The 13,948-nt window shown below is 28.9% G+C and overlaps 1 protein-coding gene across 2 annotated transcripts in view; it reads right to left on the reverse strand.

The window, feature by feature from the left end:
- Eip63E (cyclin dependent kinase Eip63E) overlaps positions 1 to 13,948 on the reverse strand; it is a 49,840-nt gene that overhangs the window by 31,679 nt on the left and 4,213 nt on the right. Inside the window, exon 1 of one of the 2 annotated variants that reach the window (XM_014435914.3) lies at positions 3,457 to 3,595. The exons of the other annotated variant lie outside the window; for it this stretch is intronic. Within the exon in view, the coding sequence (XP_014291400.1) occupies positions 3,457 to 3,532 (76 nt within the window). The 5' untranslated portion in view covers positions 3,533 to 3,595. Of the gene's footprint in view, positions 1 to 3,456; positions 3,596 to 13,948 lie in introns of those variants that run through there. 2 annotated transcript variants of the gene reach the window in all.

Raw genomic sequence — 13,948 nt, forward strand, 5'->3', positions numbered from 1 at the left:
TATATAGAGAGAGAGAGAGAGAGAGAGAGAGAGAGAAAGAAAATTAATTGGATTGTAATGTTTAATTATTGTTTCGTGAGGTACCGTATTATTTCTTATATCCCTTCTTTACTAGTTATTGTTTTTAAATTTAGTTTATAAAACATAATTAAAGTCTAATTTTATATTTAATTCATATTTAGGCATTATTTAATTTTTTTTAAATTATACTACATTATAAAGATTAAAAAAAAAAAATAGAAATAAGTTCCTTCCATAATTCTTAAAATTCCTCCAATTGTTTATCTTCATAAACAACGCCATTTAAAAAACAAAATTATACTATAAACATAACAATGCAATAATTATAATACAAATATACATGAGGCAATCAGTCGTAAAACATTTATTATGAATTGATTTTTTTTTTTTTAAGAATAATTTTGATATTAAGTTACGGTAAGTGATTGCAGGTTCAAGTTGAAATACTTAACTAATATTTTAACGTTTCAAAAGATTTTATTTTGTTGAGTTATCCAGTCATTCAAAAGAGTGCTTCAAATAATTAAACAGTATTCAATTAATCCATATAATAAACCCACCAAAATCGGTAACTATGAAGAATTGACTAAACTATTTTCGATTAATTATCTTTTTTCTTTGTTAAATAATAAATAAAATAATCATATATATGTATTCACAAGTTAGTTAACACATTAACAAATCAATGGGCAAATAATTTCATCGAAGAATATGAATTAATATGTTTTAAACACACACACACACCTCTAAATTTGTTTGCCTGATGATCACCCGACGTGACAGTTATATAACATAACATAAATATCAATAAAATTACTTTAAATCATGAAAATGGTGAACTTTGCCCTTCAGAGGCGCTAACCCCTCTCAATTAATTTAAAAATTATCTAATTGAGACCTGATAAAGCGTAAAATTGTTTAATAGCAAAATTCCCATAAAGATATCCAATACACATCGTCGAGGAATGTTTTTGCCGTGATCGGCTGAGGCTCGTATTGTGACGTTGCGAGATATTGTAATATTATAAAAAATTGCATCGTATAAAATAATGCATTATTACGACTTAACAATATTACCATATACGAATGTTATTAGAAATTTATAATTTAAAAAATCCATTGAAATAAAAAATATATTCTAAAATATCAAATATGTTGCTTGAATATGTATGTTCGCACAAAAAAAAAAATCAAATGAGATTAAAAAAAATGGAAAAATATTACAAATACATCTAACAATCAAAAAGATTTATTATTATTATAGATTTTTTAAGGCTTATTTTATATTTAATTATTTCAGATTATTTACTTAATATATTTTAGATAATCGACTATCAATAACAAATTTTATTTACTTTAAATGTTTAAAAAAAAAATGATAAATTGTTCAATTAATATAATAAATGGAAGATCGATTATTGTCCGTGTGTAATAATAAAAAGAAACATGGCCCGGGCGCAGTCAAAGAAAAAAATCAAATAGTTTAATTACTATTTGATTTTTTTTTTGGATCGATCTCGAACATCTTCCATTTTAATGTAATAAATGTTTCTCAAACTTAACTTAAATAAAAGTAAAAAATTTTCAACTGGGTAAAACCATAATTTTACAGAACTTCTCAGAACAAAAAAAAAAATCTTATTCGTAAAACCTGCTATCTACATTTTTTATGTACAATTATGCTATGAATGAATATTAAATTAAACATTTACTAAGTTTTGGTGGTATTACGAACAAAAAAGTGCATTGAAAACTCACTAGTTGGACCACATTATGAGTTTTAGAATCATCTACAAATAATAAATGCTTCAAGCTTCACGATTCACTCAAAATTCTATCTTATAAAATATGAAACATATAAAAATATTTTATTTTATTCAGAAAAATAAATAAAACATACTTATTTCTATGTAAAATATTGGTAAATGGATTGAAACTATTCAGTGCTATAGTAAACCTAGTTAAGACTGACGTCACCAATGACCACAACAGCAATACGAGCCCGTCTTTCATTCTCTTAATAAATTAATATTCCCTAAAATTAAACCAAGTAATGCAATAAAGTAAAGTAATCCACATTATTCGTTCGAAATTGTTGACTTTATAACAATTTCCAAAGAAGGATGTGGTTAATATTTAAGAAATTCATAAAATGAATTATTCATGCGAGGGAAAACATTCGATAATCGCTAGAAAGTTATTTAAATCATTGCAATTATTATTTTAAATAATATGGTTTTCGTACTTAAGAATCACAATTCTTCTTTTTAAAAAAAAGCGACAATTATAACAAGGTTAATCTAAAAATTTCTTTTCAGGCTCGTTGTTATGAGTCATCGTTTTATTTCTGCTTTGTCAACAAAAAGCGGGCTTCAATTAGAAATCACTTTAAAAGCTATGTCAATTCTATAAATTACATTTAGAAACATAAGAAATGGGCAAATCAGCCTTATGGAGTTAAAAGAGAGATTTTATTTTTAACAAAAAATTATAAACAGTTAAAAAACTAATTTAAAATTAAGGCAAAATGAGAACCAAAAAACATCTGGGGAAGAGTCAAATAATTTTTAAATAAACAGCAACAGCAGAGAATTTTTATTTGTATCATCCAAAATTAAATTAATAATTTAAATTTTAGAATAAGATAAAAAAAAAAAAAATAACCTACAAGTAACTAGTAGTAAGTTTTTTCTATTTTTCTTATTAACACACGGTGAACCATCTATAAATAATTTTAATTTTAGTCTATGTTTAAAGATATATTCATATTTTACAGAAACAATAAATATTAATCAAATAAGAATACTAAAAACTGTGATTTAAGCAGATCTTTCTCTCAAGAAATGTCATTTTATAATCTTAGAAATTGTTTCAACTATTTTTTAAAATCTATTTTTCAATTAACAGAAAAAATAATATTTTAGTCATAACAGAAAATTACATCTCTTCTTTAGGTCAGTTAAAAACCATATATAAAAATGAGCATTCCAGTTGACAGAATATCAACTCCATAAAATCAGTCCCTAAAACGATTTAGCATTCAAGGATTGTTGAAGAGCAGAATGTAGATGTTACTAAACTGTTGTATTTTTATATTGCTTCTATAATAAAAAGGTAAAAGAAAAAGGTGAGAATTTAATATAACGAGAAATATTATTTAAAGTATTATTCAGAAAATTGTTGAAAATGTATTGAGCTTTTCAGTCAATCGAAGTTGAAATAGCAATAGTTCGTATGATATGGTTTATGTTTAATAAAAGTTTTATATTAAATATATATAAAAGTACACTCCTGCATTTATAATTTTAAATACATTGGATTATAAGTATTGACTTCATGAAAGAATGAGGAATGTACTTATAATTCAACATCAGTAGACGGACATAACAATATTATGATGGTATATTAACATATATTATAGTATATTAAAATTACCGGCAAAGGCTAACATCTTGGCCTGGATGAGACAAATCATGGACTGCCTCGCGGTCTGAAGGGTATGCGGTGCCATGGCGTGCTCTCGACTGACTCGAACTGACTGACTCACAACTCACTGCCCACTCTCCTCGATATTGTCCGACAATCGCTATTGCGTACTCTTTCTTATCTATCCCCACTGCCTATAGGTCATCGATGACACTCTAATGTTACACTGGCAACAACCAGCTAACCGATTAAGAAGATGCTATTAAACAATACCTAATAAAAAAACATAAGAATTGATTCTCTGTAATTCCCATTTGAAAAAGGGGACATGGATATTCAATATAATCGAATGTTTTACCCAGAAAAGTACTAAGTAATCTATTACATTTCGGGAAAAAAAATGAACACTCCAGATTATCACACAATGGTTTTATAATTCAATTTATTTTTTATTATATCAGTATATAACAAATGATAAAATATCTTGTATGTTCTCTAACAAGACTTTTCTTAACCACTTTAGGTACTAAGTTACAATACCATAATAGTGTTCAGTATCATCGCCAATATAGTTCCAAATAAGACCTTTTTTTAGTTGCCAATGAAGGTAAAAATATTTTTTTAAATTTGAAATTTAAGACGTTGAAGGAATATAGGAGAAACGAGGGAGAAGGTCTGAATAAAACTAGATTCTAACAAGAGGTAAAGGATTTTCCAAAAATTGCTGTTCTGTAGGAAGAGTGGGCATAGGTCGGATGGTTGGAATCTTGGATTCAAAGAGAGGAAGGAAGACGCAAGATGAAAACATCCTCAACGCAGAGAGGAGATTCAGTTCTTAAGGGCTAGGTTGTGGATAGACAACTTAGTGGATTCCAGAATTTTTATTTACAATGAGTCCACACGAGTTTGTTCGACGGATTGTTTGGGTCCCCGCCGAATTAAATAAAATCACAGCCACGTATTTTTCCAAATAAAAAATCGGACAAAAAAAATGTGATAAAAACTTTTTTTTTCGCAAAATTAAAAATATATTTACTTAGGAACTGGCTATCACTAAGAAAACTGAAAAGCATTTTGATACATAAATATCTTAAAAAAGAGTAACACTACAAGTTAATTTATAAAACAATATTAATAAAGTGCAGACTAAGGAAAAAAAATACTCATAAAAACTGAATACACATTATTGATTCATATACGATCTCATTACAGTTGATTTTATGATAGATACTTTTTTTTACTATTTTAGAACATCTGTTAAACTTTAATTTTATACTTATATATTTTATTTCTAGATATAAATTGATAAAAATTCCCAAACATAATGAATCTATTATCACGAAGAGAATTTGACAGAGTTGAGAATTTGAATGACTAAATGTAAAGCTAAGAATAATTTGTCGGCGTATTCCAAGATTTATACATTGTATACCAAAGAAATATATATATAATCTGTGAACAGGATCAAATAAATTTTCATTCTCGATTAAAGATAAAAAATAAAGTAAAAAAAAAATATATAAAACAATCAATATATACTGTTTAAGTATTAAACAATATTTAATATTAAATGATGTCTAGTGGGCAAATAAGTATAATACCGGTACATAAGAAAAAAACCTAAATTAAAAATAAAAGGTGAACCAAAAGACTGCAAAGAAAAAAAATGGTATTAAAGAATTACTGGCTTCTGATAATATTATACAATGTCAACGATATCACATCCTTATGCAAATAAAATAGATACTTATTCCAAATTACAAATAATAGAAGTACTCATGTGAAATAACATAATTGATTCATAATTAAAAAAATTTATTCACTTCTTATTTATTCACCTGGTTCCAATCCTAAATTACGGTGTCATCGTTGGGGAGCGACAGTTCGGGATATAAGAATGTATTGAAAAAGGAGGGAGTAAAATGAAGATAGGGAAGAAACAATTTTTATTATTTACAGAAAACAAATACGAATATATTTAACAAATTAAATTCATTTACTTTTTTATTATAATAATTAGTATTACTTTCTACTATCAATTTTTTTTTATATCTAATATACCAGCTGATATCATCTAGAATTGAAAATAATGTTACGAAAAATTTATCCGAGACTGAACGTTTATATGCATAACCAAAAATCAACATTTCTGAGGATTTCCTTAAATATATTTATATATAAAAGTCTGCCGTGGCGTAAGGTGGGATTGTAAAAAAAAAAAAAATAAATAAAGATGGCTAGGTCACCCTTTTCTCTAAAATATTATTTAATTTTCATTTCTAATTTTTTTAGCAATTAGTTTTCAAAAAATTCTCTTTGTAACAAGCATTATGTAACACAATAAAAAAAAATTTGCATTTTTCAGCAATAAATAAAATTACAAAACTTTTACCGGTTTTTCCTGTCTGTTTAAAACCAGTTTAGTCGCCTGTACGAGAGCGTTTGAACTTAACTACGTGATCCAAGCAAAACCAATTCTGTGTAGTACATAGCTATCTGTATTGTTTCGCGCAATTCATTGGTGATTCCAAGACAACAAAGAAATGATAAAGATATCTCTTAAAAAATATATTTGCTTTGTTTTTCAACTGGAATTCTTATGTAACGGTTTTTATTCAGAAAAGAACATCCATTCACTAATAAATACTATATAACAAGAATGAGTAACCAAAACATCGAGTAGTACCCAAGGTTAATCACCAACACAGACGGATTAAACGGGCCTACGAAAAAATAATTTTCGAATGACAAATACCAACCTGATTCAGGAAAATCACCTGACTCAGCCGATTAGTCAGCGAATTATAATTAGTATTTTATCACCGGATACACCTAGATAACTAACCATCGTTCTCAATCATCTAGAACAAATAACATTAAAGTGTTAAGTGTCGGTAACCTAATCAGAGAAATGGCATCAGATTTTATATATCAATCAAGTCAGTCATAAATACGTACCTTTACCCAAATTGGTATTTACTCCATAAATTAACTAATCTTAAAAATAATTTAATAAAAAATTTCTTGAATAAAAAAAAAGTTTCAAAACAGCAATAAATTATAGACACACACTACCTGTCAAAAGATAAAAACCAGCTGGATGTTTTGAAAAACTCGATAGATTTTTTAAAATAATAAAACGAAACTAATGCAAATGGAAGTATAAAATAAAAAAAGTATCAAAGTCAATCCATCAATTACAGTGGTAAAGTAAAAGAAAATAAAAGAATCTTTTTACAATAACAATTAATTTTAGAAGAAAATAGTTGACCGTATGAAGTAGATTGTAGGAGGAATGTTCGGGGGCTGTCAATAAAGGTATAAAATAGTCAAAAAAAAACTTTATAAAGTAACCAAAGTTTCGCCCCACTCTGTAGGGCTTCATTAAGGTTAAACAAAAACAAAAAATATTGTTTCCAAGATACTACGAGATGTGACAAGGAAATAATAATACATATTCAAAGAGAGTAAACAATTTTTAAAACAAGAAAATATAAAGTTAAAAAAACATAAATATAGATTAATAGGAAATTAATTAATAATAAGCACAGTCACGTGTGATTCTTATTATAGATCGAAATCGGCAAACATTTATAATTGAGCTGTAACGAGAAAGATTTAACAAAAATAGTTTCCAAGTTACTAAACCACTATAACAATGATTTTCTACAGCATTTTTTAGTGATATCGTATATAAAAATAATTCCTTTAACGTAAATATTTTCTGAATAATTCTGGCTTATGTACGTTTATTCAGATTTATATTAAAATCAGAATAAAGAATATAAATTGGAAATTTTTACATAATTTTTTTAAAAATAAATACTCATGTTATGATGAACTTATTAATTTTCAATTCAACGTTAGAGACTTTTTTTAAGAAAGAGAAATTGAAAACTTTAATTCTTGAAAAGAAAAAAAAAGAAAAAGAAATTGCTAACATAAATATCAATCAGGCACAGCAAAATAATTTGAAATGATGATTTAGAATAAAATGTTGGTAGTTGCAGTTTATATAAATAACAAAAAAAATTGCACCCGAATTCGATTTACTTGTGTTATCATCATAAACAGGATTTGACGAAACCCGCTAAAAAAAAAAAAAAAAAAAAAAAAAAAAAAAAAAAAAAAATGGTTTGATGAATTTTTTGTTGTTAAGTAAAAAAAATATATAAAGAGGAAGGCAATGGATCTGCAGCTTGAGTGGGTAACTTGCCAACTCAAATTACGTTTAAAATTCGTACAACATTGTTACTAATTAAACAATCAAACGTGGTTACTAATTTTAATTCAAGAAAGAACGCCTTGGAGTACGCTCAGACCGATGACGTCAGCACGGTGAGTCACGTCAGATCCGTCTAGCTGACACCAAAATTCAGGCAGAGAGATTATATGTGACTACACGGGATGACGTCATTGATCTGAGTGTACTCTTAGAGTTTTAAAGATAAATGAATAATATATGTTTAATATTTGGTCCAAATATATTAGAAAAAAACGCTTCTTGGTCTTTAAAAATTTCATGAAACCCTTTCGAAATAAAAAAAACAACTGAAAATGGTGCCTTGAAGAAAAAATCGTGTAAAGTAAATTTTTGGAATGCACTTTATATTTGCAATTTTAATTTTTTTTTCTTTTTGTAAATGTTTAAGACAGTAGCATTGGCTTGCGGCACTTATACGTTTTGGGCATCCCACCCACCAGAAACCGCTGCTCTAGAATTCGGAGACGTATGATTTTTTTTATTTTCTAGTCCGAGGCAGCCAGCCAAATTTAAGACTAAAACTTCTTAATCAGGCTTTGAAATTGTGGCTGTGTATTATAAATAGATAAACAATGTTAATAATTGCATTACCTTTTTTTATCGTTCTATCCTGCTTTAAGGTCAAAACTTAAAATACAACAGTTCTTAATTCATTTATTTTAAAGGACACTCTTTAGAATCATCAAAAATGTGTCTAAAGTAATATTTGGTTATTTCATTTCTAATTTTTGAACAGAAAAAGTCAAACAAACAAAAAAAATTTTAACATGATTTTGTTTACTAACCTAATTTAAGTTTTATATCCTCGTATTATCGGATATTAATATTGCTATAAAATATATAAATAAGTACAACAATGAAGACTGGCCAATGACAATAAATTAATTAAGCACTATAGTGTTTTAATTTCTGACATGACGGATAGGAGGATAAAAATAATTTAATGTAGAGCAGAGCAAATGATGAAACAAATTATTTGTGTTACTACATCTATAATATTATATAAACTAAAGAGATTAATTTTTAACGAGCTAATTTCAGAAACTGTCGATCCTATTTAATAATTAGTTTGTATTATATGATTCTTCTCATGCTGTAGATGTGGAATAAGGTAGCTTAAAGAAATGACTATTTTAAGTGGTTAAATAATGTTTAGTTAAAAAATATATGTATTTCTTTTAGTAAGAAAACTAAACGTCCCCCGGAAAGTATCTAATAGTTGTTCATTCGAAATATACTAATATTTTCTACAAGTCAAAGCGAAAATCATATAACTCGGAATTATAAACCTACAGCGAATTGTATTTTTCATTATCATTAAGGAATCATTCTACTGAGGACGCAAGTATAATTCAAATTAAACGCGGTTGAAACCGTGTCGAAACACTAGTATTCTATAATTTGATAATGTATTTCATTATTATTAAAATATATTAATTTTTATTAATTCCTGGCCCCATTGGCCTTAGGCACATGACATTTGCCACCTGCAATAGATGCTCGAGTCTGAAATAAGATAATATAATACATAGTGGAACATACATGATTTAATGAATATAATTCTTCAATTATATTACTTCAATAGGATATCGATTTAAATAGGCGTGTAAAGTATATTTGCTAAATGTGGAATGTATGAAAAAAAAAAGTTAATTAGAATCGATAGTTAATTTTTTTAGAGGTAGACAGGACAGGTTAATTACTTTTGAATTTAAATGTGATTCACTTCAGCCAACAATGTTTGTAAGCATGAAGAACTATGGACGATGTCTACTATGATTTTAATTAAATTATAATATTCATCCGGATGTTCAGTCCTAAAACCATTACAACAAAATTTTCCTAAATGAGCCTATCTAATCTACAGAATGAACTTCACGTGACATCCGATGGCCCGAACGCAGACGCAGCCTGGATATCTCCAGAGTGTACCTTGCGATAGCACTATCTAGGACCAGATGCCTCATGGCCACCCTGGAGAGGAACGAGCCCGGTCTAATTGAACCTGTCAGGAGTCAAGGAATTAAATTCCGTTTCTCCCCTAACCCCCACGTCATAACTTTCCGCAACTTGCACCCAACATGGCAAGCTTTACGTCAATCATATCAGAGGCAAGTGCTCTTACATTTCCGATACTTCAACCTGACATTCTGATATTGGAAACTGAGTTAAATAATATATATATGTACATTTCCTTCTTTACTATATCAAATGAAACATAGCCCGTCAAAAGGTACACATTTTTGTTAATGCTATAAACCGTCTACATTAGTTCAGTGTGAAGTCAAGTTTTGTTCAATTGAGACAGCATGTAAGATTTTATATGTGATTTTGCCAGTAGGTTATAATGCGAGACAAAGGGGCAGTTGCATAATTTGAGAGAGAAAATTGGTATTGTTGTAAATGTCGGACTTTACTTTCGTTTGGTAGATTTGAAGGTAAGTAGATGGAGGATGATGGTCCCGTTTAATTACGAGACTTGTAACAAGAATCAAAACTACCATTAAACTGAACTACGCACACACCAACCAATTCTATGATAGTTTTGATCCTTGTCCGAACAAGCCTATAATATAATTTCCTCGACTCAGGACTAAGGAGGTCTGGAAGCGAACGAGTTTTTTTTTATCAAATAGGTGTGGATTAGAACAAAATAAAAACATATATTTTGTCCAATATCCAATAAATTCAAAATTTACTTTCCTTAATGAATTCTGTGCTATGTTGGCAGAGGTTGTCAAATTGTCATAAGTTACCTTTCAACAGAAAAAGTATACAATATGGAGTTTCATTCGTTGATGTTGAAGGTTTTTTTTTTAGTTTATAAAAAACAATGAGGCAAAAATTTAAATAATTCAAAAACCAGAGAATGCATGTTCAGAAAAAGATATTAACATTTTACCATCCAGAAGAGACTCTAAATTGACTGCTGTCGAACGGAATTGTGTAAATGCATTATTGAAACTAGTATTGTGAAGATTGATAATATTAAAAAATCAAAATTAAAGTGTAAATGTACATTAATTAACATAAAATATTCCATTTTTTCAAAATTAAATAGTTGTAGGTAATTAGGTGAAATTTCATTCAATAGTTTATTTAGAGTTTTAGGAGAAGCTATGATGGTAGAATAGTTGAAGATATGATATCTTATGATTGACGTAAGGTTCATATGAATTAACTAAAGTGAATTATTATAAACAAATAATTTATTGATCCCAGAGAGCAAGCAGTGCACCAAGGGAATGATCCCCCACACAGAAAAGCTACAAGTAATTTACACGGGCCTTTAGGAGGAAACCGGGAAATATGGCTTCGATAAACAACCACGCTCCACGTTAATTAGCACGGAGTTAATTAACTGAAATAAGGTAATCTCCAGTGTTAATTACCGCAGAGCAGGGTGAGTGCTTCGATTTATTTTTCTTGAGATCAATTCATCGAAGCGGAGCCGACACCGTTTCCATGACACAGGAGATAATGGTTCATTAGCATGGACAAATTGCCAGGATCGACTTGCGACTCCTCGGGCTGATGTCAGTCAAACCCTTCTCTCTCCATGGAAGCGTTTATCATCCCAATTCTGCGATACTGGAGACCTGGAGTTATCCGTCATCTGTGAGCCATCCATCTAACGTACCTGGATGATAGGGTTGAGAATGGGAGTCAGGGTAAAGTATCATCGAGGGGTCAGAACCCGATTTGCGATGGGTAGGGATATAATTATAAGCCACCTCCTCATCCTATTTTTCCAGTGCTGCAAACATTATATTTTTTTTAAAATTCTAGCTCATTTATTATCAGTTTTAGAACAAACAAATGAGTTTTTTTTTTTCTTTACTTATTATTATTTCTTTTAATCTTAAATTTGAAAGTTGAGATTTATTCCAAGGGTCCACCACAAAAGAAAAGTTGACCCGCCCATACCTGATTATAACCGGGACCGTTTCTGACATGTGTATGCTAAGTTATGGCTCAAAATCGTCGGCAGTCCACGGCCTTAGGTGCAGGTTTTTAAACATACAGTTGTTATTTGGGCACTTATTTAAGTTCTAAATATATTTCAAATTTCTAATTGAGTGGTAGGCCTAATATTTTAAAGCACTGCAGTAGTCACATTATTATTATTCTATTTTTTGTACCTCAAAATTGGCTTTCTAGTTAAATCCGTTGTAGGCACCTTTACAAGTAGGGTTACACCTTTTACAATTACACAACTAAATCCAAATAAAAGTATGCAAGATAAAAATTATAGAAATCCTTCCATTTGTATCTCGGCCCCTCAGACATTTAATGATCACCAGTTTAGACGTTTTGACTTGATCTAGCCAAATTTACTTCACTGCGGCACGCAAAAAGGTGTAATATATTGACGTACAAATTCTGCATTCAGTTATAATATTTTATAATTAGCCCACTATGTTAAGCAATACATTATTTACGGAAACCGGAAAAAAACATGCGGTATTGTACATCTTAAGCGTGTATTTATATATAATGAATTAACAAAATATTGAACATATATTTCGAAATGTGTTGGCTAGTCTTAATGATTGATAATTCAAAATTATATTTAAATACGATGTACACAAACTAAGAATATCACAATTACAAATGAAAAATTAACTGGGGATTATCGATATAAAAACATCTAGTTCAATTATAATTTGACAAAAAATTGAGTTGAACTAGATAAGTGTGAGATATTTTTTTTATTATGCTACGTAGACTTGTTACGAAATAAGGTTTTCTCAATTGGGATCAGTAGTTACGTATTGTTATTATTTTTTTTTGATCTAACAATTATTTCGTTATTTTTCCATAAAAATATCTCTAACAATCTGTTAAGTTGATAATGTTTCCTCGAGTGGTAAACATGTTGAAACAATAACCATTGAGTTGCTAAAGTTAAAGATCGTCCCGGGATGTTATCAATGAGATTGCTGTACACAACAACAATTTAAATGGTGATTGCTGAAAGGGCTCGTGCGATAAATTGCAAATGTTGAGCTTCTGATAAAAGGTTAAAACTGGAAATAGAGGTAAAAATTCAAATTTATAAAAATGGTTATTTACAGAGGTTTATATCTGTTTACAACTTACTTATATTGGCATTTTTTGAAATTAGGAAAAAAATATGTTTTACTATTTCGATTGAAAAAATATTGAACAATGATTTATAGCAATTATTGTCGGTATTTTCTGAAATTTGTTTTTTTATTGTAAACTATGTAGTACTCGTACGGTGGTGGATAATGACAAATGAACACACCGCATATCCCAATAAGTTACGATGGTAACAGTTGGTTTAACTTGAGTAAATGGGGTAAGATATGGTAAAATTGTTTCCAACATGCGGAATCATTAATGGTAAAAAGTTTAAAAAATTAAAAAATTATGAAATACAATATTGCTTCAGTTTTTTCTCGAGTGTTAGCAATATTGTTAAAAAAATTTCCCAAAGGCCATTTTATTCATGATAGATAAAGTATGACAGTGCTTGTATGTACGGTGATAGTAAACCTAACCACACTAACAGTCCAACCTAGTGAACAAACGATAACAACTTATGATTAAATACAACAAAAACAACTGTCACCAAATACAAGTAACAAACATGTTTATAAGTTTTATAACAACTAAGTATTGTGAGGTTATAAGATTCAAAAGTACACTGTAAAGACGCCTACATTTAATAGTTAGCTGACGCTCATGTGCAGATAGTTGACAGAACTACGAACTATCAAGCAACTCCCGATAGTACGATAGTACTGTAACCGTAGCAAAGGTAATAGTTAACACAATAATAGCTGGGACACCTAGCACTATCACAGTCATCGTGGTTATAGGGCTGGAAAAGAAATGAAATGTAATCTCATAACTTTTACCATTGTTTGATTCATAAAATCGCATTTTTCTCTCTTAAGAAGAATTATAATTTTTATCAGTTTATTTTATTTTCAATTTTTTTATTTATGACATTGTATACAGTGTTAGGGGTGTCCTTTGTAAGAAACTGTACATACCCCACCCATGATAAATAATTTTAAAAAATGTTAATTTTTTACATGTTAACTTAATACTTATATTAAGTATGTAAGCCCCACCAGGCATATCTGGTATTAAATAAATACACTTATACAAAAATCGCTAAAATAGTGGCGGGGGAGTGATGACTAAAAAGTAAAGATCAAACTTTCCAAATTCCTGACTCAAGTAACAACAAAAATATTGCAA

Source organism: Halyomorpha halys, unplaced genomic scaffold (assembly GCF_000696795.3).
Source record: "Halyomorpha halys isolate HHAL.00 unplaced genomic scaffold, Hhal_1.1 Scaffold1724.1, whole genome shotgun sequence".
NCBI classification, from domain to species: Eukaryota; Metazoa; Arthropoda; class Insecta; order Hemiptera; family Pentatomidae; genus Halyomorpha; species Halyomorpha halys.